The 26,789-nt window shown below is 39.7% G+C and overlaps 1 protein-coding gene across 2 annotated transcripts in view; it reads left to right on the top strand.

Moving 5' to 3' along the window:
- COL28A1 (collagen type XXVIII alpha 1 chain) overlaps window positions 1-20,361 on the top strand; it is a 151,735-nt gene extending 131,374 nt beyond the window's left edge. Inside the window, exons 31-36 of one of the 2 annotated variants that reach the window (XM_059712395.1) lie at window positions 2,588-2,624; window positions 4,735-5,283; window positions 6,761-6,894; window positions 16,323-16,524; window positions 18,279-18,455; window positions 19,910-20,361. In XM_059712395.1, coding sequence (XP_059568378.1) covers window positions 2,588-2,624; window positions 4,735-5,283; window positions 6,761-6,894; window positions 16,323-16,524; window positions 18,279-18,451 — 1,095 coding nt within the window. In that variant the 3' untranslated portion in view covers window positions 18,452-18,455; window positions 19,910-20,361. Of the gene's footprint in view, window positions 1-2,587; window positions 2,625-4,734; window positions 5,284-6,760; window positions 6,895-16,322; window positions 16,525-18,278; window positions 18,558-19,909 lie in introns of those variants that run through there. The other variant, XM_059712393.1, reaches the window with a different exon arrangement.
- Window positions 20,362-26,789: the final 6,428 nt, after the last annotated feature.

Here is a 26,789-nt window from a genome sequence, read left to right as displayed (position 1 = left end):
ATCTGGTTATCTAATAAAAGCCCACTGAAAAGAATTAAAGTGCAATTTTGATATAAAAATAATTCTTACAAGTAAATAAAAGAAAAATATTCTAACAAAAAAATGGACAAAGAATATGTAAAGACTGTGCACAGAGAACACAACTTGGAAATATTTGTATAAATAAAATTTAGCCTCACTAACAATTGAATAAGTATAATTTAAAACAATGAAGAAGAGATAAACCAAAGGACATATATACTTATCTACATAGCCCATAGACAAGTGCAATAGGGTAGTGAAGACCTACGGGGCAGGGGGTATGAAGGGGCTGGGAGGAGGGGGATAGGAGGTGGATAAAAGGGGGAAAATGGGAGATATCTGTAATACTAACAATAAAAAATATATTAAAAACTAAATAAAACAATGAGACAGTTTGCTCTATTAAATGCCAAAGATTATGCAATAATAATAACCAGTATTGTGTGTCTAAAATAAACAGGTTTTCTTCTATACTCTGTTAGAGTTGTCATCACTACAACTTTTCTGCAGGGCAATTTGGCAGAATGCATCAAGAGCCTTAAAATGGCCATGCATTTGATGTCAATAATCAAGTAATATGGAAATTAACTATGATATCACATTAAATGAAAAACTGTAATTATAAAACTTGGTATATAGTATTCATTTATAAAAAATGAAACATAAATATATACATTTCCCCTTTCTAGACCCATCCTAATTTCAGATTTCTTAAATGCCTCAGTAAACGTAAAAAAGCAAGACAAGGCCTGAAAAAAATAACTGTTGACTTTCTCATTTTTATATAATTTTATTAATATTGTATGGGGAGTTCTTTTAAAATAGCCACTTGGAATCATTGGCTTCTACTTAAATTATAGTGTAAAAATATTAAATTTAAATGCCCTGAATATTCCCCATACATGTTTCTGTTAAGTCATGTCACCAGCAATGACACCTTCACCCCAATTCTGTCATTAGAGATTTTTTCTTTAAAACTTTACTTTGCAACTGTTAAATTTTATCTTCTTAGATTAGGTCCATCGCTCCTTCCTGCTGAGATTTTCTGGGCTCCTGTTTCTTTCATCTATGAGTTAATCATCACAGTCAGCTCCTGTCTTTGGCAAATGTACAATCCTGCCTTCTCTAGTCTCATCCCAGTTATCTGGAAGCATGCTACTCAGGGCGGGGCCTCAGCAGATTTACTTCTGGCACCCGGCTCCCGCTGGGCCCTTCTGAGGGAGCTGATGGGCAGCAGGACCGGGAAGCAGCTTTCAGAGCACTGGGACATTTTGTGAAAGCGTCAAAGAGAGTATTAGGAAACAGGAGAGGGGACTTGCACAATTGGGGAGTGGTACAGAAAAAGAGGAGGGGATACAGCATAGAATATACTGTTTTTTGGCCCTGGTGTTTGTCTTGGTTGCTCAGTACTTGTGGGTTAAATCATGGAACTGTTTGCATGCATGGCTCACACCACTGTAGGCAGTACCAGTGGTGCCCCTTATCCACAGGGAATATGTTCCAACCCGCCCCCCCCTCCCCCGACCCCAGTGGATGCCTGAAACTACAGCTAGTACCCTATATATACTATGTTTTTTTCCTATGCATACCTATGATATAGCTTAATTCATAAATTAGACATAGTAAGAGATTAACAGTAAAACTAATAATAAAATATAACGATTATAACAATCTACTGTAATAAAATTTATGTGAATGTGATCTCTTTCTATCAAAATATCTTATTTTACAGATAGAAGATTCACTCTTATTGTAGGTCTTAGCAACCTCAACTTAGGAGTTTTTCCCCTGATTAAGTGGAGAATTTTTACCTTTTTCACTTAAAGGACGCAGTTTCTGGTTTCTCTTTGGCATGTCCAAATTTGCAGTATCACTACTCTTGTGCTTTGGGGCCATTAGTAAGTAAAATAAGGGTTGACAGTCGATTTGACAACCAAGATGGCTACTGAGTGACTAATGTTTGGGATGGGGGCAGGGAGGAGGGATGTGGGGGAACCGTATACAAAGCGGATACTCAGGGAACAGGGATGAATCACACCTTGGGCGGGATGGAGTGGGACAGCACGAGATTTCATCTTGCTACTCAGAACAGCGCACAATTTAAAACTTATGACTTGTTTATTTCTGGAATTTTCTATTTAATATTTTCAAACTGCAGTTGACTGCAGGTAACTGAAACCATGGAAGGTAAAACCATGGGTGGGGGTGGGGAGTCCTTTTCGGGACCAGATGCTGTGGGAAGAGCTCTGTGTGTGTGATCCTGTTAAATCATCCACAGCCCTAAGACACAGACACTGTTAAATTACCTAATGCCCAAGGTCATACAGCTAATAAATGCTGGAGCCACAATTTGAATTCCGAAAGTCTGAGGTATTACATTACACAACTCAAACACACTTAGTTATGATACATTACAACCAACTTTTAACCTCTGTGCTACTTATTTTCTGGAGTGGAAGCATTAAATCAAATGACCCAATGCTGATTGTAATAAGACTTATCTTTTATGACTATAGGAAAAATATTATGGTCATACTATTGATACATATTCTTTTTTTTCCTCCAGAGAGAAGAAGTTATCAAACTTATTGTTGAAATATGTGGTAAGATTTGACTATAAAAAAACACACAAACCTTTAAAGTACCAATCCCACTGTGTTCTGTGTTGGTCTAGAGATAATGTGTTCACCAGAAGATGTACATTGTGTAGCTCATGAGAATGTTTGAAGCTCATTTGAAAAGTCAGTAGGAAACTGAAAGGAAGCATTGAGAGGGGCAGTGGGAATCCTAATTTAAGAAATGAAAGTAATCTTCCTGGTGATTAAGAAGTGTGAGACCTGCCTGGAGTCAGTGGGCAGCCAGGCATTCTGTAAGCCCAGTGTCATTTATCTTCAGAGACATTTATCTGAGCTTGGGAAGAAGACAGTAACAAAGGAAATATGACCACAGGGGCCTAACTGGTATCTGAGTCCAGCCTGGCTGGTGATGATCGTGTCTGTGTTTTTCCTGAAGTAAGTCTTTCTGAATTGAGATTTGAGCACTATTTCTAGAGTGCATTCCACCCAAAAGGCAGGAAGACAGTCAGGAGGTCTTCTTGCTTCACAACTATTTTTAAATACCTCTACATGTTTGGTCAAATACATTAGACTTAAAATAGAGTTACCAGAGAGAGGAAGTAAAGCGGTTAGCCCAAAGGCAATAGATTAATGGAATAATACAGACAAGCGAACCTTCTGTGTTTAAACAGGACAGGTGCAGGAATATCACTGTTCTTCCATTCAGAGATCCCCAGAACTGGCTTGTCACCCCCAAATCTTCTGGACTTTAAGAACCAACCTGGGACTCTACATGTTGTGGGGACAGGCCAAATTTTAGACATGATTTCTGAGTTCTAGAAGCTCTGTAAAAATAGCAACTTTCCTCATGATTTTTTGTGGTAGATTGTTGGGCAATAGGAGGATGAATAAACCAATGGATCCCTGATAATTCTTAATGCCTGGGGACTCTGGCAACTGCCTTGAATGATAAACCCTAAATAGAAGTTGTTTATTGACTAGCATTCTCATTACCCTCAAAAGGTTTCATAGTATGGTATGAATGGCTGGCTGGCCTCATCAATAAGATGGGAGCCACTTTAGTGGACATGGTGGGCAACTAGGAATATAAACTAGAGTAGCTCTTCTTTTTCTTTTATTAACCACATCAATGTGTTTATTTTTTTAACTAGAGGCCTGGTGCATGAGATTTGTGCACTGGAGGGAGGGAGGGTCCCTCAGCCCTGTCTGCACTCTCTCGCAGTCCGGGAGCCCGCAGGGGATGTCCGACTCATGGCTTAGGCCCCCTCCTCCCGCCACCGCTGCTGCGCTTGCCAGCCATGAACCCAGCTTCTGGCTGAGCGGCACTCCTCCTGAGGGAGTGCACTGACCACCAGTGGGTAGCTCCTGCATTGGGCATCTGCCCCCTGGTGGTCAGTGCACATCATAGCGACTGGTCATTCTGCCCATCGGTCGGTTTGCATATTAGCCTTTTATTATATAGGATATTTATTAAATTGATTGGGGTGACACTGGTCAACATAAACATATAGGTTTAACATGTAGGCTTCTATGTTATAAGAGCTGTATATTGCACTGTGTGTTCTCCACCCAAAGTGGACAATTCTTGTATACAATTAAAAGCCCTAATCCTTCCCCCATGATTAAAATTTTTCATCACATTACTTTACCCATTGGCTATGCCAATGAGCTAATCTCTGTTTTCATGTAAGGATGAGGTTGAAGACTGAAATATTAGCTTTCAGATTCAGATTAAATACAAATGGTGGAATGACAAATTTAGGAGAGTGTAATCTCTTAAGGAGGGGGGGGGTGTAATCAGGAAGGCAGACATAGAGGATGCTGACTCTTAAAAACATTTTAGTTTTTAATCTGAGAAACTGGAACATAGTACTTATTATTTTATCATCTACAGTGTTTTATGTGTGTGTGTGTGTTTTTTTAATGAATTATTCTTTTAAAAGAGTCAGGTATAGGAACCAGATGGGAAACCAGTTGTCAGCTGTGTCCACAGTCACAGTCACAGGAAAGGAAAGTAATAATCCAGGTCTCAGGCTCACCTGTACCCATTTCTCCCCACCCTCACCAACCTGCTATGAATCAGTGATGTTTAGAGTTTCATTCCTACAATGTCTCTGTCTCGACATTCATCTTTTAGGTTGTGGGCCCAAATGTAAAGAGACTCCGCTAGAGCTGTTGTTTGTGATTGACAGCTCAGAAAGTGTGGGGCCCAACAACTTCCAGATCATCAAAAATTTTGTGAAGACTCTGACTGACCAGGTGGCTCTGGACCTTGCCACAGTCCACATAGGCATCATCAACTACAGCCATAAGGTGGAGAAGGTGGCTCCTTTGATGGAGTTCTCCAGCAAGAATGACTTCAAACTGGCTGTGGACAACATGCAGTACCTTGGGGAAGGCACCTATACGGCCACAGCTCTCGATGAAGCCAACCAAATGTTTGAAGCTGCAAGGCCAGGTGTAAAGAAAGTGGCCTTGGTCATCACTGATGGGCAGACAGATACCCGAGATAAAAAGAATCTGACACAGGTGGTGAAGAATGCCAGGGACAATGATGTGGAAATATTTGTGATAGGGGTGGTGAAGAAAAATGACCCCAACTTCAAAATGTTCTACAAAGGAATGATTCTAATTGCTAATGATAGTAATCATGTTTATCAGTTTGATGATTTCATTACCCTACAAGGTAAGACTCAGCTCCAGGGGAAAGGCACTTATGCTGTTCTTCCAAGTACCATGTCACTGGATTATCCTGAGCAAACATGGAAATTGGGAGGCTAATGAGACTCATGCAAACGTTAAGTTGTAACACACACACTCCAGAAGGTTAAAACACTTAGTACCATCCCATTTCGAGAGTATAATCCCTTGTCTTTATTCATTAGTGACAAGTGCTGAGTTAGTTGGTCTTGGAATTAACTTGGGTATCTATGGTTGAAGGACATGGATGAAAAGAAAGAACAGAACTTGGGGGTATTGCTAAGATTAATGTTCAAAAAGTTACCCAACCTGAATAAGAGCTGGAGCAAGCCAGCAGCAAGGCAGACAATAACCTTAGAATCAAGATTAATTAAGAAGTGCATGGTAATCTAAAGAGAAGAGAGACACAGGGGGTTATTCTAGTTTAATCTCTGCTCTTACGAAAATGGATAATAAGTAAACAAGTTGATGTCAGGACTATCTTACAGAGCACCATTTTGAATATTCAATCAGTGCTAATGAGCTAGGTTTCCCTATGCTCCTTTACCCTTTCACATGAACTGAGGTCTCTGAATGAGGCAATTTAAGACCCCGCCTCACCTATGGTTGAAGGATGATCAGTATTGCTTTACAATGAAACATGTTCCAACTCTTTGGAAACTGATCATTCATTCCGGCAGAACCCCTTCCTGGCAAGATTGTGAAGGAAGGAAATTTTATGCTTAATGTGTTTGCAGGCTTCAGTTTGGCACCATCCTTCCTTCTCCACACCCTGGAAGTGGGGCCTAACGTGGGCTAGCACAGACCCTTCTTGTCTAGCATAAACCCTGCTCTCAACCCACTTGGGGGACCAGCACGGCTGGCCCTACTTACACCTCCCCATAGTCTAGTTTCCCTTTCTTCAGAGCTTTCTAACCTGGGGTCCCAATTCCTTGACACCCAGTTGGATGACTAATGGGTTTGTCTGATATATTTAATCTCATTGGGCTGTTCATATCTTAGAATGACCAGCAGTATTACACATTTCAGAGACAAGTTCTATTTTAATAATTGAGGAGCTTTATCATCTAAACCCAAGGGTTATCAATGTGTTCCAGCCAGAGAGGGATATATTTGAGGGCTGGCTTGCCTTATGCTACTCTTAACCACCCATTAAACTTAGGGTGAGATTTGCCCCTTCCATGGAGTAGTTCATAGTTAAGTGATGCTTTTGATAAGCAAGCATTTAAGTCATCCTTTTGCTTATTTGGCCCTCCTTCATATTTTATTACATTTAATTAAATTATTTTAGATGGCCTCTCATAGATGATGTAAAAATGTTTTAAAACTTAGTTCACCTAGCAGCTGACTTCATGTGATGGGAAAGTCTGTTTATTTTAAGGAGAATGTAGATATCTTTAAACAGGGTTTGAGTAATGTTCCATTGCTCCTAAGATGTCTCTTTTCTACTTCTCTTTTAAAAGACACCCTGAAGCAAAGACTGTTCAAAAAAAATTGTTTGGATTTTGACTCCTACCTCATTAAAGTTTTGGGTTCATCGCAACTTCAAGAACTCGGTGTTTCCACTCCAGAGCCCCAGAAAGAAATGTCTGAATCAGTAAGTAACTGTCCTGATTAATTTGCAAGCTTAACATTGTGTTTTCTGTCTGTTTGACATCAAAGAACATCTTGCTTTTCACTGCCGTGAATCAGCTGAGGGGTGTGTATTTTCCAGTTCTTGGCCCTAAATATTAGCTCTTTGTCTCCAGATTTCTAATTCTGAAATACCTCTGGGGCTTGTGAGCATGAATATGAGATTTCTAAATATCTCTATCCTATATAATAAAAGGCTAATATGCAAATTACCTAACAGCAGAACGACCGGTCGCTATGATATGCACTGACCACCAGGGAGCAGATGCTCAATGCAGGAGCTGCTCCCTGGTGGTCAGTGCTCTCCCACAGGGTGAGTGCTGCTTAGCCAGAAGCCGGGCTCACAGCTGGCAAGCTCAGTGGCAGTGGCAGTGGCAGTGGCAGTGGCAGGAGCCTCTCCCGCCTCCACAGCAGCGCTAAGGAGGTCCAACTGACAGCTTAGGCCTGCTCCCCTAAGCCATCAGTCGGACATCCCGCAAGGGCTCCTGGATTGTGAGAGGGTGCAGGTTGGGCTGAGGGACCCCCTTCCAGTGCACAAATTTTGTGCACCGGGCCTCTAGTATTTTATAATTATTTATTAAATGTTGCAAATAATATTTTTATATTAGACCCCTGCCACCACCAAAGCCATAATAGGCACTAGAACAGATGACTACTATACGATTTGAATCACCCACTTGCCATGCTTTGCAGATCCTTTCATACCAGGTCAAAACTCTTTCTTGTCTGTCTGTGTATCCACTGCCCATTTTGCACCCTCTCAGGTTTCTTCAAAGTGTATAATAGTCAACCTGCCACTATGCCCCAATCCAGGTCACATTCTTAGCTCATTTCTTATGATCAGAGCAGGGACAGGGAGGGAGGCTATGCAGGCATATGGTGAAAGGTAGATGTTCTGTTTCATAGCAACAGAAAGAACTACCTCCCAGATGTATTGAGACAAATGTGACTGTCATAACTATCTTCTGGGCACTAACCTCAGCCAATCAGGTTATAAGCAATTATTAGGTTCTTTTAGGTCAAAACTGGAGAGCCTCCCATAATTACCGGCCAGTGGGTATTGTAGTCTCTTCCCCACAAAGTCACAACAAAGCAGACCCTGACTCATTTTTACTACACAAATGGACATCCTCTAGCAAGCAGGCATGTGGCTGCCCTGACCCTGTTCCGTAAGCTCCATGGAGTCCCTATCCAGCCCTTTTATGAAGGCTTCGTGGACATGGGAGATTCATTATGAGCAAGTGCAACAATATTCCAGCATCAGGATTCAGCTGTCTAGTCGGATAAAGGCCTTGAGAAAGGCCTGGGTCCATTTAGGAATCAGACCTAGGAAACCATTCCTATGGGGACAGAATCTAGGACTCCCTAGATTTTTATACTCTGTTCAAAAAAGGGGGCAGAAAGGTTCTAGTATGTTTCTATTTGATTAAATACTAACCATGTCTGAGATGGGTAATTTCAGTTAGGGCAACAGACTGCCCTGGGATTGTTGACTGAAATGAACACGTACATTCTTACCACCTGGTTTATATCAGTGGTCAGCAAACTCTTTCTGTAAAAGGCAATATAGTAAATCTTTTCGGCTTTTCAGGCCATTTGATCTCTGTTGCAATTACTCAACTCTGTCTTTGAAGTGCAAAAGCACCATAGCTAGTACTTAATGAATAAATATGGCTGTGTTTGGATAAAGCTTATTTCCAAAGCAGATGAAGATGCTGATTTGGCCCCAGGGGTTGCTGACCCTGGTCTTTACTGAGCATTGTAAAGTAAATTACAGACATTAATGTACACAGTCTATGACTTTGTCCCTCCCCTAGTCAATCCATATCCCTTTCTAAAACCTTCCTAAAAAGAGCCTGTTCAGGTTTTATCCAGCAAGTGGTGCTTAAACTGAGCTTGCCTTGTGATTAATGAATTCTAGTAGCATGTATTGATCACCTACTGCTGTAGCTGGTGGTGATTCTTAAGACACAGTTCCTGGCTGTCAGGTGTGACTCAGTTGGTTAGAGTGTCGTACCATACACCAAAAGGTGGTGGGTTCGATTCCTGATCAGGGCACATATCCAGGTTGTGGGTTTGATCCCAGGTCAGGATGCATGCGGGAAGCAAATAATCTCTCTCTCTCTCTCTCTCTCTCTCTCTCTCTCTCTCTCTCTCTCTCTCTCTCTCTCTCTCTCTCTCTCAAATTAAGTAAATAAACAAAAACATAGTTCTTGCCTAAGAGAAGTCCGGGCTCTATCAGTGAATGGATTACATATAGGAGGTATTAAGAACTTTAGCTTAATACCTATGGATGAACCACAAGAGATGGTACAATTAAATTCAGGGCAAAGTAATGGAGGGCCTTATAGAGGAGGTGGCAGTGAGCTGAGTTTTAAGAATAAGCAGGAGTTTTTCATAGTAGAAGGCTACCTCCAGCAGAGGGAACATGTAGGCAAAGGGGGATACCAAAGGCCAGGGTACTTCAATAAATTAGTACAAGTCTAACTGAAGCCTAAAGTGTGTGTGGCAGAATGGTGAGAGTTAAATCTGGATAAAAAAAATTGAGGACCAATTATAAATGGCTTTATCTGTTAAGCTAAGGAGTTTAAACCGAATCCATAGGCCAGGAGAAAGCAGAGAAGTTTTGAAAGCAAGTGTCATAAGATCATATTTGGTTCACAGGAGGAATAACCCTGATTGCAGTGTGAAAGATAAATAGGAAGAGGCAGGAGAGACGGAGGCTGAGATATGAGTCTAGGTGAGAGATAATGGGAGCAGTGGGAATGAAAGGAGGCATGGATTGAATAGCCATTTCTGGGGTAGAATGAACAGGATTTAGTGATTGTGTGGATTGGAGGTTAGGCAGAGAGAGTGATTTGGGGATGACAGTTGGATTTCTAGCTCGGAGATGGGGTGAAATGAAATACCATCCCCGGAGATGGAGAATATAGGAGCTAGGATGGGGTTTTTTGAAGGCAAATAATGAGCTTAGTTTGCACCAGGTAAGGTAGAGGTGCCTGAGGGAAATCCAAGGCAGTTATAACACAGAATGAAGCACAGCAAGACCCTATGCCTCATATCATGACTCAGGAAGTCTGATGGCCTGAGAGACAAGTAATATTAATGGATTGTGACAGTAGAATCATTCTAGTAGCTGGGAAGGGAAGGGCATACGAAGAGTACATCCAAAATAGTTTGGATTTAAAACACCTAGAGCTGCACAGAAGAAAACTCAGCATCATCTAGGTCTCTCTAGGGTGCCTGTGACTGAGATAATGGGATCTCACAATGAACTTGGGTTTCTTAGATAGCCCACTTTCACCCAGGCTCTTTGCAGAAACACCAAGGCAAGACTGTGGGATTCCTATGCAGAGTGATTCCACAGCAAATCAGTGATGAAATGACCAGCTAGTATAGGAAGAGACTCTCTGGGGAACTCCTGCACCAGGTGGAGTGGGCGAACTGTGATTCTCCACTTTCCCTCTGATATTGTCCTGAGATATATATATTTCAGTGCTAGCCTTAAGTCTAGGGTACAGGCTCTGAATCTTCATGGAGGAAATGTATATTCTGCATCAATGTAAATTATAGAAAACTAACACAGCAGGCTGACTTTGCTGGCTGTCCCACCCTCTCTTTGTCCTTCCTTGCTTTTAGTGAGACCCTATCCCTGATCTACACCCCTTTTCCTCCCCTCCTGTCATGATCACACAAGCTGCTCAGAGACCTCCATCACAGTTTTCACTCCTGATGTTTCTCCTATCTCTTACTTGCCTTTCCCCACTACTCTCCCTCATCTGTACTCCACTTTGAGATCTGTCTAAAGGTCACTCTGATAGTTAGGCTCTACTGGAAGTTTTCTCAAGAGCTGGAGTCCTAGCTGGTTTGTCTCAGTGGATAGTGTGTCAGCCTGTGGACTGAAGGGTCCTAGGTTCAATTCCAGTCAAGGGCACATGCCTGGGTTTTGGGCTCGATTCCTGGTGGGGGGCATGCAGGAAGCAGCTGTCAATGATTCTCTCTCATCATTGATATTTCTATCTCTCTCCCTTCCTCTCTGACATCAATTTAAAAAAAAAAAAAGAAAAAACCTGGAGCCCTGGGAAGATTCTGACTTGATATTGGAATTAGATGTGGTCTTTAATCCTAAAACTTGACCCCAGGCTCTGTCCTCAACTCTGATGGCACAGCTTTTAGTCCCTATCTGTGCTCTGAAGCCCATTCCCTTCTCTTCCAAGACAGGGCTTTGCTTCGCTGTGGTGCTCATTCCTGCCAATATTCTCACTTCTTCCCTAAAGTAAATTCCCTAACCCTCTCATAGTTCACATGTCCCTCTTTCTACTATCCTATCTCTTTTTATAATAAAATTATTCTATAGGCCTGTCTCTTCTCTTCTCTCCTCTTCTCTTCTCTTCTCTCTCTCTCTCTCTCTCTCTCTCTCTCTCTCTCTCTCTCTCTCTCTCTCTCTCTCTCACACACACACACACACACACACACACACACACACACACACACACACACACACACACATTCTCCTTCCCTCTCACTCTGGCTCTCACTTTCAACTTCTTTTGTAAACGTATATTATTAGAACAGTAAGAAGCATATACTGGCTAATGCTACTTCCTCCCATACGGCACTGAAACTGCTGAAAAGCCACCACCAATCTCCTAATTGTCAAATCCTATTGCCATCTTCTAACTTCTTTCTTCTTTCACATATAACACCAAGCCACTCATTTCTTTGAGAGAGAGAGGGATCTCTCTCTCCTTGTTCTCCTCTCACCCTTCTGAGCACTCTCTCTTAATTGCTTTTGGGGTTTCCCTCTTTCTTTACCTCTTAAATACTTAACCCTCAAGTCTTCTGAGGTCTCTCCTCAGCCTGCCTCTCTTCGTGTTCCACATTCTCTTTCTCAGTTCCAAAACCAACAACTCTCAGTGCAGACTCTTCTCCTGGGCCCCAGGTGGACATTTTTAGTCTCTGCACACCTTAGACCATGTTCACCGTGCTGCTCCTCATTTCCTTCCCAGGGCTATGGTCCCACCAACCAGGCAGGCACCTGACACAAAACTGTCTCACCACTTCTTGTCTCTATTAATAATATGGCCTCAAAACACTGATCCCATCTTGCTGTTCTACATCTTCTTCAGTGTATCCATTACTTGTTGACAGTATAATTTTATTTATTTTTTAGTCTTATAAAAATAACATAATTGAATTATTTTTCTCCTATATAATTCTATTTGTGTTGAATTTTCTTTAAAATGTCTAATAACATGGCATACGTTTTAACAGTAGATTAGGAAAAATAACATAATAGTTCAGTGCATCTATATTTTTCTCCTAATTTTGTAGGTTGCTCAATCATATTATACTTACTACTAAATGAAGTAGCCCATTAAAAAAAATAGACTTTCTAAACTTTCAAAACTTGGGACTGGAGTTTTCCTGTCTCCATTGACAGGAAAATTGATTTCCTGAAATTAGACTTACTTATTTATAAGTGGCCTTGACTAGGCATATATACAGATATATTATAATTTTATTTTTATAAAATTCAATTAACACTCATTGTGGTGGTAAAAAAAACCTTCAATTCTTTTTGGATAAAATCCTGCTTAATGACTAATTTTTAGCATTACTACATGAAGTTGTGTAAGCATCCTATATTGCTAATAATAGGCTTATTACCCTTAGAATTTATAAGATGCTCCTATCCCGTGGAGGAGAGGAAAAAAATATTACAAACTAACCTAGGAGAAATATCTCACACCTGAAAATTGGGAAATGTGGTATTCTCAGTGCTGAAGCTAAATACTTATTTTCTTGGCTCAAAAATTTATATTTTTTCTATTTTAATATTTCAGAGATTGGGGTGCATCTAGTTAGTGTGTTGTGGTCTTCTTTTTAATTACTTAAAATTGATAGTGTATCGCACAGTGACCAACAAATTAAAAATAAAATCTGGTATCCGCCTGACACTGGGTGAATCACCTATTTCTTAAGGGTTCTGTTTCCTCATTTATAAAATAATCAACTGTTTCCAGAATATTCTTCCTTTAGTAAAATTATATTATTAGAATAGTAAAAATCATATATTGGCCAATGCCAGAAACACTTACCGGGCATTATATTAATGCATGTGAGGCTTTAAACAGAATGAAATCCTTCGGTTTACCCTCTAGGGAAGCTGCCGATGATGGGGGAGATGCAGCCCAAACTAAAGGTATTCTTGACAGTCCTCCACGACCTTAAATGCAAATAAAAAGCATTCAATTTAATTACTACTTGAGAGCTGAGAGTCCTGGCCAAAAAAAAGTTATCACCTGGGAAGAGTCAATCAAGGTCAGAAGCCAGAGAAGCCAGGCACCTTGAAGGCTCTGGCAGCTGAGCAGCTGGCAAGTGCAGACAGAATCCCCACAGCCACCCAGGAGGAACGTGGGACCTGCACTGCTGGGAAAAGCTAAGCCTGAACACACGGGCTAATGCAGATGATCATCTGCATTCATCCAGAGAAGACATGAGCTCAGAGTCGAAGAGCTTGTCTGTGATAAATGAAAAATTCTGGGTAATGAATTATGAGAGAAATGTTTGGAAATCAGAGACCAGATGGCCTTTTGGAATTGTCAGTAATCCTGCTTTAGGGCATACATTCATATTCCTAGGATGCTGCTCCAAATCTGTTTTCCTCCCCTTAAAGATCTGCCCTAACCCTGAAAGGGACTGACCATAACACATCTGCTTGTGCAGCTGCACGGAGCAGCCCTGGACTCCAGGTGTTGGCCCTTCATGCCCCGCTACGCTCCTCCTGTCTTCTTACTTTGCTGACACCATTTGTCTCCTCCAAGGCAAGCCAGTGTGGTGGGAGTAGAAATGTGTGGAGCTGGTAGGCAGGCTTTTGTTTTTAGGTTTATAAAAAGAACAGAGAACATATATAACAAACATCTGAGTTCCCACCACCAATATGTAACCATTGCTTCCATTTAATCACTCATTCTTGCTGCAAATAAAGTTAAAGTCCTCGCTTGTTTTCTTTGAGTCTCTTTCTCCTCCAGGGGAACCACTACCACGAATTTGGTGTGTATTTTAACAGTAAAGTTTGGGGCTGTTTAAATTCCACTTTTAGAACTGGAAGTTCTGTTAGGGTCTAAGCTTTTCTGATTTTCAAATGATGATATTAAAGCCTAGAAGAATTAAATAATTAATCCAAATACCCCCCCCCCCTTTTCTTTCCCTCTCCCTCTCCCATTCTGAATTTATCCAGCAGTCACCATTTGCTCATCTATGCTATGAAAACTTTTAAGAAAATAAAAGAAGAAAAGGAAGGGAGGAAAAAGGAAAGATAAACATGGCATGGCTTAATTTCTCTTAGCAGGAAAGTGATATTTACACGTGTGAAACAGGAAATGATGCGACAGTATAGGATTAAAGGTTAACATCCGTATGATGAGGGCCAAGTATGGAACATTAGGAGGTACTGTGCACCATCTGGAAGAGGATTGTTAGTACTGATGGGGTTGTTGGGAAAGGTTCTGCAGGTGGGGTCCACGGTGGGAGGGTTCACTTTGATGCTGATGCAGAATGAAGAAGAGGAAGGGATGAAAGAAAGGTCACAGCAAGATGTGCTGGGAATAGTGGAAGACAAGCTTATGAATCATCAAAGTGTGGAGGAGACAGATTGTGGCAGTGCTGAACAAATTTTTACCTATAAGTTGGTAATTGTCTCTTTTTTCAACCATAACATCTAATAAATGGTGATAGCTTAACAAAAGACAATCAGTAGTGAGAAGGCAAATTGGTAAAACTTTTTTGAAGAGGACTTTGTCTCAGAAGCTCAAATATGAGTGTTCTTAAACCAGCAATCAGCCATGTGCTTTTGAATAGAAAAAGAACAAATTAAATGTTTTTAAAAGGCCATTGTAATTACATATATTTTGTATTTAAAATGGTATATAGTCGTAGTAAAACATATGGAATCAGGATATATTAAAATCTAAAAAACATAGAAAACCAAACACACAGTATTTTTTTGTTTAAAAAAATATATATGCACATAGGAAAAAGACCGGGGGAAAATACACCTGTATATCAGCAGCGATTATTTCTGGGAGGCGGAATCACTCACTTGTGATTTCTCTTTCCTTCTTGTTGTTTGTTCAGATTTTCTAAAATCCCTTTCATGAACATGTTTGCTTTTGTAATAAGGAAGACTATTATAAAATGGCAAACCATAACAAGTATGTTTTTGTTGAAATAATCTGAATCTCACAGAGCCAAAAAAATCTAATTATCCTCATTTATGAAAAATAAAGTCATTTCACTGGTTCTAAGAACATGAGATGTAATGTTCTGGTGGTCATAAGTCCCAAATGGTGATGTGATTGAAAAAGAAAACACACACTCCTGAAAGTGTAAGGGGGAAGAATAACTTAGGGGGCCTTAAGGCTTGAATACGGTAATGATTTAAAGGCTCAGTTAATTCCTTTAAGAAAACCATGCTGCCACATGCACTTCTTCAAAGGAATATTCTCACCTGACAGATAGTGTATCTGAAGTGTAGCCTCATGTCCAGTGACATTTTTATGTTTGATAAACTGCTCCTCAGGCAATTTTCTCTTTTTTCCGTGTGTGTGTGTGTGTGTGTGTGTGCGCGCGCGCGCGCGCTAAAAATGAAATATGTGCAAACAAACAAAAACCTAACAGTATTTCTTCCCTGAAACAGGTATGTCTCAGATTTTGCCACTAGCTTACCAATAATTTTGGGGAAGTTCCTTATTCATTTGGAGCTTTAGATTCCCCTCTAGACAATGAAGTACTGAGAAAATGTTCCTCTAGCCTTAAAATTCTCTAGCTCTATGATTATAACAAAAGTTCTCATTCAAATTGTCATATGTACACACAAGATCAATCTGAAAGAAACATGAATACCTAGTGAACCAGTTTTACCTCCATTTGTACCAAGAGTTGTACAAAAGTTTGGGGCTAGTGAAAATCCACAACTGTGTTTGACTTGAGTGCCTATTTCATAGGACCGATGACTAGATGAATCCCAATGGAAATATCTGCTTTGATTTACCTGGTAGTACTTGAATCATTTTAAATATATGTATATACCAATAACAGGATTTATTAGTGTTTCCCCCATTGTGTGTGTGTGTGTGTGTGTGTGTGTGTGTGTGTGTGTGCTAGTATATACACATAAACCCACACAAGGTGGTAGGAAAAATCCATAATGTAAGTATGCAGGGATGCATAACATAGAAGAGGGGCTCATCTCCTGAGCTTTATTGAAAGAATTAATATTGGAGAGTTGGGGAGAAGCAGCATGCTGAATTTTCCCTTAAATATTCCCAAAAGCAAACTCACTTTTTGACTTGATATCACTAGAAACAAAAATGTGAACTCTTTGTGTAGGTCAGTATCCTTGGAGCCCAGGACAAAGAGAATGAGCCTCCAGAGCCTACCTGGGCTGACAGCCTGGCCACCACACCTTCACCTGAGGCTGCCACCATCCAGGGGCCATTGCCTAACCCCTCTGAGGATAGGACCCTGGGTCTGGAAACTACAACTCCAAGCCCCAGTTTGAACTTACAGTGGGGAAAGCTGGTGCACAAAGGTAAGAGATACCTGCCAATCAGCTGCTGCGTCTACAATGTGAAGAAGGCACAGAGAAGATGGTCTCTAAAATCTCATTTAGAGAGAGTGTATTTTGATTGCAAACAGGGGGAACAGAAGATAATTTCATTTTATATATATAGAATTAGAAAACTGGCTGGCTGTAGAACAAATTTGTAAAAGAATATTTAAAGCTCTTTAGTGTTTGTTATTACTGTTTCTTATATATTTTATTTTGTTTTTGTTAATGCTCACCCAAGGATATTTTTCCCATTGATTTTTAGAGAGTGGAAGGGAGGAAGGGGTCGTGGTGGGAGGCGGGGGTGGGGGAGGGACGGGGAAGGGAGAAAGAAACATCAATGTGAGCGACACATGGCTTGGTTGCCTCCTGCATACACTCTGATCAGGGCTGGGGATCGAACCTGCAACCCAGGTATGTGTCCTTGACCAGGAATCAAACCTGCGTGCGACCCTTTGTTGTACAAGCCAGTGCTCTAACCATTGAGCACACAGACCAGGGCTATTATTATTTTTAATTTGAATACTTTTACGGAGGGTTGTACTCTTGTATTTGCCACAATCCCTACCATTCCCTATTATCTTACATGTAGCCCACACATATAGACATTTGAGTTTTGAACCTTAGTTTGTAGAAGAAAGAAAAAAAGCTAGAATCTAAATTCATCAACGTATTTTGTACGGAATTAATATCTATAGAATTAATCATTAGATACACAGTTTGTGAAGAACATGTCAGAGAAACAATATCCCTGCTTAAAAGAAGCAAAAATTGCCTTGAAAAGAAGTGACACAATATTATTTATTGTTTTTAAGAGTAAAAGTGGTAAAAATTCACTGTTCCTTTCAGTGCGTTCAGAGCGTTCATTTTGTTTTAGAAAGTAAATGACTTGAGACATACTCCAACTCTAGGGAAATGATTATGGGAGATGGGGAGAGGGCTGGCTTTGATATTGATAAATGAAGTTTATGACATATAAACCATTTCACAGAACACGAAAACAGACAGCAAATACTGCTTTGGTCTTTTTGGCCTTGGAATCACATCCTTGGTTAGGAAATAAGAATCATGGCACTAAGGCATACCATGACATAAAAAGGGATTTAACAAAGGATTTATGGTTGTAGCTTTGCTTTTTGACAGTGGACATATTTCTGAAATTTATTTATAAACTGACATAAAAGGTGACGTTTTTGTTATGCTACAAGTGCTTCTCGTTATAAAAGAAAATTGTGGCATAAAGAGAGCCCTCTGCTTTACTTTTTTTTTTGTAACTTAAAGGGATCTTTTTTTTTTTTAGTAGCACAATGACACAGATTTCAGTGGTACTTTCTATGAACAAACTGGAAGGGAATGAGTATAGGAAGCCAAAATCATCTTCATTCCAAATATTAATTTGATTTTAAATCAATTCCAAAGTAAATTAGGAAGTCCTATTTTTCTCGTGTCAACTAATCCTCACAAGAATATTGTGCTTTCAGGGAAATATGAATTTTTAATGGGGTTTCATGCAGATTTAAAAAATGTACGTTTTCAAATGAATGAATATCTAATGGTGGAGTTTTGGGTGGTGGAGGAAATGTTTTGGGTATCAGGGAACCCTTCTTTAACTTAGAACAATATTTTCTGAGTTGGTGTTAATGTGCATGGAGAATCAAGTTTATGAAGCTTTTCTTTTTCATCTTTTCAGTGAAAGAAAAGCCTATAATAACACATTGCCCTTTTTTTCAACCTAGACCCTAGGTGTTTAGAAGACCTAAAGCCTGGAGACTGTGCTGAATATGTGGTTCGATGGTATTATGACCAACAGGTCAACTCTTGTGCCCGCTTTTGGTTCAGTGGCTGTAATGGCTCAGGAAATAGATTCAACAGTGAAAAGGAATGTCAAGATATCTGCATTCAAAGATGAGCAAGTAGGTCAACCTGTAATGAGTCAAATCTACATCTCAATCAACAAGTCTAGAAAGAACCACTATAATTTCAGCATGTTCACCCAATACGAATAAAGCACCATGTTTGATTGTATACTGAGTATTTGAAATTTATAAACATAATTGAATCCCTGCATCCACACTGGGATGTAGGTGTTAACCATTTTTACAGATAAAGAAGCTGAGGCTCTGACTTTAGTAACTTGTCAATAGTCACCCAACTAACAAATGGCAGGCTGAGGGTTTGGCTTAGAGCTGTGCAAACGCAATACATAGGCCTTAGTATCTACTTCACAACCTGCAATGTGGTTCTGATTCCTGTTCCTTCCTATTCGATGTATTATGTTGGGTTAAATTCCTTCCCCAGCCTAGCCCCCTATTCCTCCCTGGCCCCCTGGTACCTTCTACCCACTTCAGTCCCCCAAACCTCTCACAGCCCTGACAGTAGCAAAAAGATAGGTAGTTGGTAGGGAAGGACTAGAGCAGGGGTCCTCAAACTACGGCCCACGGGCCACATGCAAATACAAATATTGTATTTGTTCCCATTTTGTTTTTTTACTTCAAAGTAAGATATGTGCAGTGTGCATAGGAATTTGTTCATAGTTTTTTTTTAAAACTATAGTCCAGCCCTCCAATGGTTTGAGGGACAGTGAACTGCACCCCTGTTTAAAAAGTTTGAGGACCCCTGGACTAGAGTTTGGGAATCAGGAGTGATGGGAGTAGGTAGGAAGGGATGAGATCACAAAGATATCCTGCTTGAAGGAAACCTAGAAGATGAAATGGTTCTGAGATGAGAGGTATTGGGATAGGAGCTGGAGTGGTGGTTAGATTTTTGCCTCACTTGCTCTGAAACTGAGTAAGAAATCAATCTGAAATAAAATGACTTAACACAAATGGATTAACAACTGTCACTCCGCACTCCTCCAACATATTTGGTGACAAACCGTTATTGTGTGTTTAAACTATATATTGAAAACAAAAAGTGTAATTTAAACGAAGGAACTTTTCTCACTCTTCCTTTAAAATATGTAAATGTGACTTTCAACTTTAGGGGGATGGGAAAAGAAGGCACTTGACAGCCAAGAACTACTTAAAGCTCACATCCTCACTCTCTCTCTCTTTTTTTAATTGTTTAAAGTATTACATGTCTCCTTTTTCTCCGATTACCCACCCCCTGCCACTCCTACCCCCAGTGTCTGTGTCCATTGGTCATGCTAATATGCATTCACATCCTCTTTTGAGCAGGGTATTGTAAAGATAGGTCTTAGGCTGAAAAATGAGCCGCCAAATTGAAATATGACCCAACAGAGTAATAGAGACTTGGCTCTGTCATTTTATAATAATTTTTCGACATCCAGTTTAGGAAGATCAGTTCTGAGCTCAGCTCAGACAGCACTTGTATATATATCATCTCACAGCACCCTTTCTTCTTCCAGGCCTGTGACCCTCATTCAAGGTCAGTGGTAAAAAAAAAAAAAAAAAAAAGCATGCAAGGAAGGAGGTGCTGAAGAACAGCTATCTTAGCAAAACTAATTTTGGGTAGTTTGATAAAATTTTCGATGTAATATTTAATACTACAAAAGAATATATGTGATATACTTGTAAGTAAAAATGTGATAAGATGAATATTTCACACAGAGAACGACCAAACATGACCCATTCTGTTGAAGCTTCCTGTGTAAATCTCTACCATCCTACTCCCTATTTTCTGCCAGGGATATTTCATCTTGAATTTTGTGTTTACCATGTCACTTTGCTATTGGCTTTTATATGTAATTTTACGTGGAAAACCACATATATCTCTATGATCTCTAAACAATACACAGTCTTGCTTATCTTAGGACTTTATTAAAATGGTGTCATACTCTAGTTTCTGCAACTTGCTATTTTCTTTTTTTAAAATATATTTTATTGATTTTTTTACAGAGAGGAAGGGAGAGAGATAGAGAATTAGAAACATCGATGAGAGAGAAACATCAATCAGCTGCCTCCTGCACATCTCCCACTGGGGATGTGCCCGCAACCTGGGTACATACCCTTGACCGGAATTGAACCTGGGACCTTTCAGTCCACAGGCCGACGCTCTATCCACTGAGCCAAACCGGTTTCGGCACAACTTGCTATTTTCATTCAATATTATAATTAATCCATATGTCTTACTATATTGTGTTCCTAAAAATATCTAAAGGTGTTTCTAAGAATTTATTACTTAGGTTTTTTAAGCTTTACAAAATTTGTTTTATAATATATAATTCTTTGCAACTTGGTGTACCATTACATTATAACTCATACACATTCATTTACTTTTATAGTTGTATAACATTTGTGTGAACATATCACAACATATTTAACCACTGTCCTGTCTATAGTCAATGAAATAGTTTCTATTTATTTATTTACTTTTTACCATTTCAGCAACATTGCAATGAATGCTCCTTATACATGGCTTTGGGTGCACATGCAACAGTATTTTTCTAGGACCTATACCTAAAAAATGAAATTGCTGGGTTGCAGAATATGTAAACATTCGAAAACAATTTATCATAGCAAACCAATTTTTCCCCAAGGTGTTTGAACCAATTCACTATAAACTCTCACCAGTGTGCATAAGAGTTTCCATTGCTTGATATTCGTATCAACACTGAGTATTGTCAGACTTCTTTTGTTAATACTGGGTAGAAAATGGTATCTTGGTTGTTGTTGTTATTGACAGTATTACAGATGTCCCCCATTTTTTCACCACCCCACTATAGACCTTTACCCCACTATTATCTGTGTCCATGGGCTATGCCTGTATGCATATAAGTTCTCTGGTTAACCTCTTCTCTCCCCACCCCCTTCCCTCTGAGATTCGTCAGTCTGTTCCATGAATCCATGTCTATAGATCTATTTTGTTTATCAGTTTATTTTGTTCTTTAGATTCCACATATAAATGGGATGGGTCTTTGTCCCTTTGCCTGAAACATCCTTTTCCTCCTTCTGTGATGACCAAATCCTAATACTTCAAGGACAACTTGCAGGCCTCCCTTCTCCTTTGTGGTACTTTTTCATCAGCTGGGCCATGCCCAACGCTGAGGACCCAAAGCACTTGGCTTATGCCTCCTTTCTACCCTTAGTCTGAAATGACTTGCATTTAGTGGATAGCATCTTCACTCGTTTTCTTTTGCTGCTCTAACAAACTACTACAAATTTGGCAGCTAAGCAACACAAATGTATTACTTTATAGTTCTGTAGGTCCGAAGTCTCATTCAGGTCTCCCAGGGCTAAAATCCATGTGTCTGTGGGGTTGTGTTTTTTCTGGTTTCCTTACCTTTTCCAGCTTCTAAAGCAGTGGTTCTCAACCTTGGCTGCACATTAGAATCACCTGGGAATCTTTTTAAAATCCTGATTTCTGGGCCTCATCCTCCGGAAATTCTGTTTCTTTGTTACTAATGTTATGACCCCACCCCATAACAAAGAAACAGAATTTCTGGAGGATGAGGCCCAGAAATCAGGATTTTAAAAAGATTCCCAGGTGAGTCTAATGTGCAGCCAAGGTTGAGAACCACTGTTCTAAAGCCAGCCCACTTTCCTTGGCTCATGGCCCCTTCCTCTGTCTTCAAAGCCAGCAACGGCAGGTTGAATGTTTCCATTGCTCTGATTTTCAGACTACAGCTGGGGAGTTCTCTGCTTTCAAGGACTCATGTGATTAGATCAGGCCCACCTGGATAATCCAGGTAGCCTCCCACCTCAAAATCCTTAATCTTAATCGCATCTACATATTTCCCTTTGTGGTGTAGGGTAACTGTTTAAAGGTTCTGGGGACTAGGGAATGGGTATAGTTGCAACAATTATGCCCTCAATCACAGCATCTGTATTCTTTGCCAGCACCCTGATTTTAGGAGCAAAAGACATGTCTTATTTATATCTGTGTACCTAGCTCCTGGTACATAGGAAGAACTCAATACATTAAAAATATATATCAGAACTCACTTTTTTTATTACATAAATAGGTAACTACTTGGAAGAAGGGAATAGAAAAAGATCAGAAAAAAAATCATACCATTTAAAAGGAGAATAAGAGAAAAATGGTATGTTAGTGAGTAAAACTATTATTTTCTCTCATCCACTTTGAGATTCAAAATACCCCCACCCCTTCTTCCCCACCATGATTAGCAAAACAAAGAGAAAACTAAGAGGGAGTGTTGGCTAGCTAGATAACAGATCAAAGAGGGGGACTTGAACAATCTGAAAATTAATTCTGGAAAAGAGAATGATAATTTGTTTTCCTTCTCAGCTAGTTAAAAAGCCAATAGAGCTGGAGGAGATATTTGATATTTTGTTCCTCTATTCTCAAAAGAAAAAAAGACAGACTATGTACAAAATGTGCTGGAAATAAGAATATGTATCTAAAGAAGTCTCCATTTTTAATTTACATTGAGAAATTTTAAATATTTTATCAAGTACTAATGATGTTCAAGAATTTTAACAATGGCCTTAGCCAGTTTTGTTCAGTGGGTAGAGCATTGGCCTGCAGACTGAAAGGTCCCAGGTTCCATTCTGGTCAAGGGCACATACCCGGTTATGGGCTCGATCCCCAGTTAGGGGGCGTGCAGGAGGCAGCCGATCCATAATTCTCTCTCATCATTGATGTTTCTATCTCTCCCTTCCTCTCTGAAATCAAATATATATATATATGCTTTAACAATGAACCCACTCTATTGAAATGTTAAAATATCTTAAGTGATCAATTCTGTCATTTTCATTCAGTTGAAACAGCTTTGCCAACTGTAAGAAATGCTCTAATCAGGGGTCTGAAGAGCATGCTAACTGTATAAAATGCCAATTAGGCTTGGTGATTTTAAATCTAATGTTTATCCTAACACAAGAAAAAGTAAATGAGAGATGGGAGAAAAATATTTGCAAGCAACATCTAACAGAATTGTTTCATGATTCTAATAAAGCAAGAGACCCCATAAAGCAAAAAGAAAAAGGAAAAATGAGAGAGATTGTCAATTCAAAGGAGATAACCCTATGAAGAGATGTTCAGCTTCATTAACTGCAGAGAAATGCACGCATGCTAAGTAGGTCTGGGATGAGGCTGGAACACCCACGGGGAAGTCTGCTGAGTAACCCTGGCTGAAAACCAGCAAGGAGACCTCTGCATTATGCCAACCTTAGCAGAGACTCCACTACGTGACTATTTGACTTGGAATTTTAGGTGTTCGGTTATTTATGCCCCCTTTCTCTATAAGTCTATAATTTGATGGCTTTTGTGAGTAGCAATGCAAAGATAGATTAATGCTATTGAAGTGTCCAAGATTCCCCCCCTTCTTACAATATCTCTTCTTATGTCACTAAACTAAGACATGTTGTAGAATGTGTGTGTGTGTGTGTGTGTGTGTGTGTGTATGATCATCAAAACAATAGCTCCAAATCATATTTCACCCATATATTTATGATACTTTGGGGTTTTTTTTAAAAAAATATTGAACTGATTTGAATTTTAAAGGCATTATTTTTTACCATTTTACAAAAATATGAAAAATTCTTCATTTAAACAGTTCATTTAAAGCCACATCAGACAGCCCAGCCTGCATGGCTCAGTGGTCAAGCATCGACCTATGAGCCAGGAGGTAACAGTTCGATTCCCGGTCAGGGCAGATGCCCAGGTTGCAGGCTCAATACCCTGTGGGGAGCATGCAGGAGACAGCTGATCAATGATTCACTCTCATCATTGATGTTTCTATTTCTCTCTCCCTCTCCTTTCTCTGAAATCAATAAAAATATATTAAAAATTTAAAATAAAGTCACATCAGACTCTGAAAGTTAGGAATTTCTAAACCCTGATTTAATCAGGTTAAAAAATAAGGGCTCTTAGAATCGCCAAGAATTTTCTAGTCCTATGCCTCCTGCTTATGTCCTTTATACATATACCCTAAGTGACTGGGCGTTCTTGGGGTGAACATTTCTGGTAGTACAATTATCCCCTAGTAGCCCATTCTTTAGACAACACCATCTGTCACTGCTGCAGCTTGAGCTGGGTGTATCTTGTAGCTTCCACCCTAACAAATTCCCACTCTGACTTACGGAGCCTTTTCTAACGGTTGTGCTATTATTTTAAGGCCTGAGACATGTTCTCCTTCAGGCTGCTTCTGCAGCCTCTCCTGTTTCCATGGCTCTTTTTCCATCCCAGCCTCTGATTCTGAGCATCCCCTCCATCCAGTATGTGAGGACGTTTATAGTGACTAGAGTAGGGAGAGGAGCAACCAATATGTCTCTTGTTCTAAATATTCCTATTGAATACTAAAAACTGACGATGACTGCCACTTTAATAGAAGACATGGACAAATTTCCCTCTATCTTGGGAGCAAAAAGAAACAGAGGGATTACATAGTAGGCATTCTAAATGGTAAACCAGGGCTGGTGGGATGGCAAAGACAGCAAAGACTTCTCTCTCTGTTTCTCTCTGAATTTAACTAGAGCCTTCAATTGGATTTTTGTCTTTCTTTAAATTTGCCCTTAAACTCTGCACTCACAGTTTCTTAACATTATTTTTAAGTACTAACAGAATTCTCCAGTTATTTCCTTCTTAGCATATTAGTTGGTGTCTTAAGTTTATTATTTGGCTGTTTTCCCTCTCTTGCATCTTAATGAAGAGTGCCACGAATTGGGATCTTTTCTCAAATTGATTCTATTATGTATAAATCATTGCTTAGACTGCTTTTAGCTGTTTAAAGCAAAACAAAACAGACCATGTCTCTCATGGGGGGAAAAAAGCCACAAAAACCCCAACATCCCTTGCCTTTATGTAATTGTCTCATCTCTAGTCTTCCAAGAAATAAATATTGGAATTTGTAGACTTTCCCTGTGGTATATTACTTTGTTACTAGAAAAATATTGACAAATACAGTAAAATGGACTAAAATTGTGCCTCTTCAAATTTTAGAGCATCCCCCGAGCTTTTCCCATACTAAAAGTGAGAGGCCAAATCTATCAAATTTACTTTGTACCACTCTACAGCCTCATGACAAACGACCCGTATTCCACTTCTCTGTAAAGGGTGCAATCACTCAGTGACTTTGGCCTCTGGGAGACATCCCAAACACTTTCCTCTCCCTCACTCCCCATATGCAATTGCTCAGTGCCTCTGGCCTTTCTTCTTCCTGTTCCTTTCGGACCTGAGTCTGTCATTTCTTCCAAATTGGCCTCCATGTGGAGTTATGGTAAACGTGACCCAATCATCCTCCTCTTTGAAATGCTTTAGGCACTCTCCATCTTCTTTAAGATGCAGAGTAAACTTTTCAGTAATGTAAGTAGACTTACATATCTATTTATCCCCGTTCTGACCCTTACACTTGTTTTTCAATTCAGCTACACCCAGCCATTTGCTACTTGGAGAGCACCATTCATTTCTTTTGGGGATTTCCCCTTCCCTCCTCCTCCTCTCTCTTCCTCACTTCTTCACTTAGCATGGTAGACGTCATTCCTTATCAGTAGATAAAGAGCTACCTAAGTCTTTTTTAAGACCTTCATCACTGTTCTATTTAATCAATTCATTTTTTTGTCATGCCTTTAAATGTTTCCAATGTTTTGTTATTATGACCAAAGCTTCATTGAACATCCTTGTATACATTAGTCTCTGTGTAGGTATACCTACAGAAGATATTCATAAAGGAAAACTGTAAGGACAAAGGAAACATACTTTTGATAAGTATTTCAAAGTCCCCTCCTTAGGTTTATACCAATTTACATTCCCCCAACTTAGGAGCCTGCCTGCTTTTTTACTTCCTCACCATCACTGAGTGTTGTCAATTAATTAATATTTGCTCATCTAATGGTTGAAAATGAAATCTCACCTAAGTTTTAATCTTTGTTTTTCTTTCATTTTTTTATTCATTTATATTATAAAATATCTTACATATACAAAAATTATGTTATATATCACTAGGTTTTCAAGTAAAATAATCATTTAAAAGCCTGTGTATCTACCACCCAGCTAAAGAAATAGATTATTACCAATATCACTGAAGCCCCCTCTAAGTTGACCTTTCAAACAGACAAAGCCAAAACCAACTTGAAAATAAGCGGTCACAGTGATTTGGGGGACCCAAGGATATGCTAAATGAGTTTCCATAAATTACCATCACCAACAATGTGCTGTGTGGATCCCAGACATTACGGTACCTAAGGATGTGCATGAATCCCTAGAGGTCACTCTTGGATACAGTTCAAAACAGGATAATCTGGGCAGCCAATCCAGTATGAACTCTAAATAGTTGACACAGAAGTACTAGAACTCCGTGGGAGCCTAACTCAGCCTTGTGGCTCATGGGG

The sequence above is a fragment of the Myotis daubentonii genome, chromosome 10 (genome assembly GCF_963259705.1).
Source record: "Myotis daubentonii chromosome 10, mMyoDau2.1, whole genome shotgun sequence".
Classification (NCBI taxonomy): Eukaryota; Metazoa; Chordata; class Mammalia; order Chiroptera; family Vespertilionidae; genus Myotis; species Myotis daubentonii.
The sequence above is the reverse complement of the archived record's forward strand: the minus strand, read 5'-3'. Positions and strand labels throughout refer to the sequence as shown.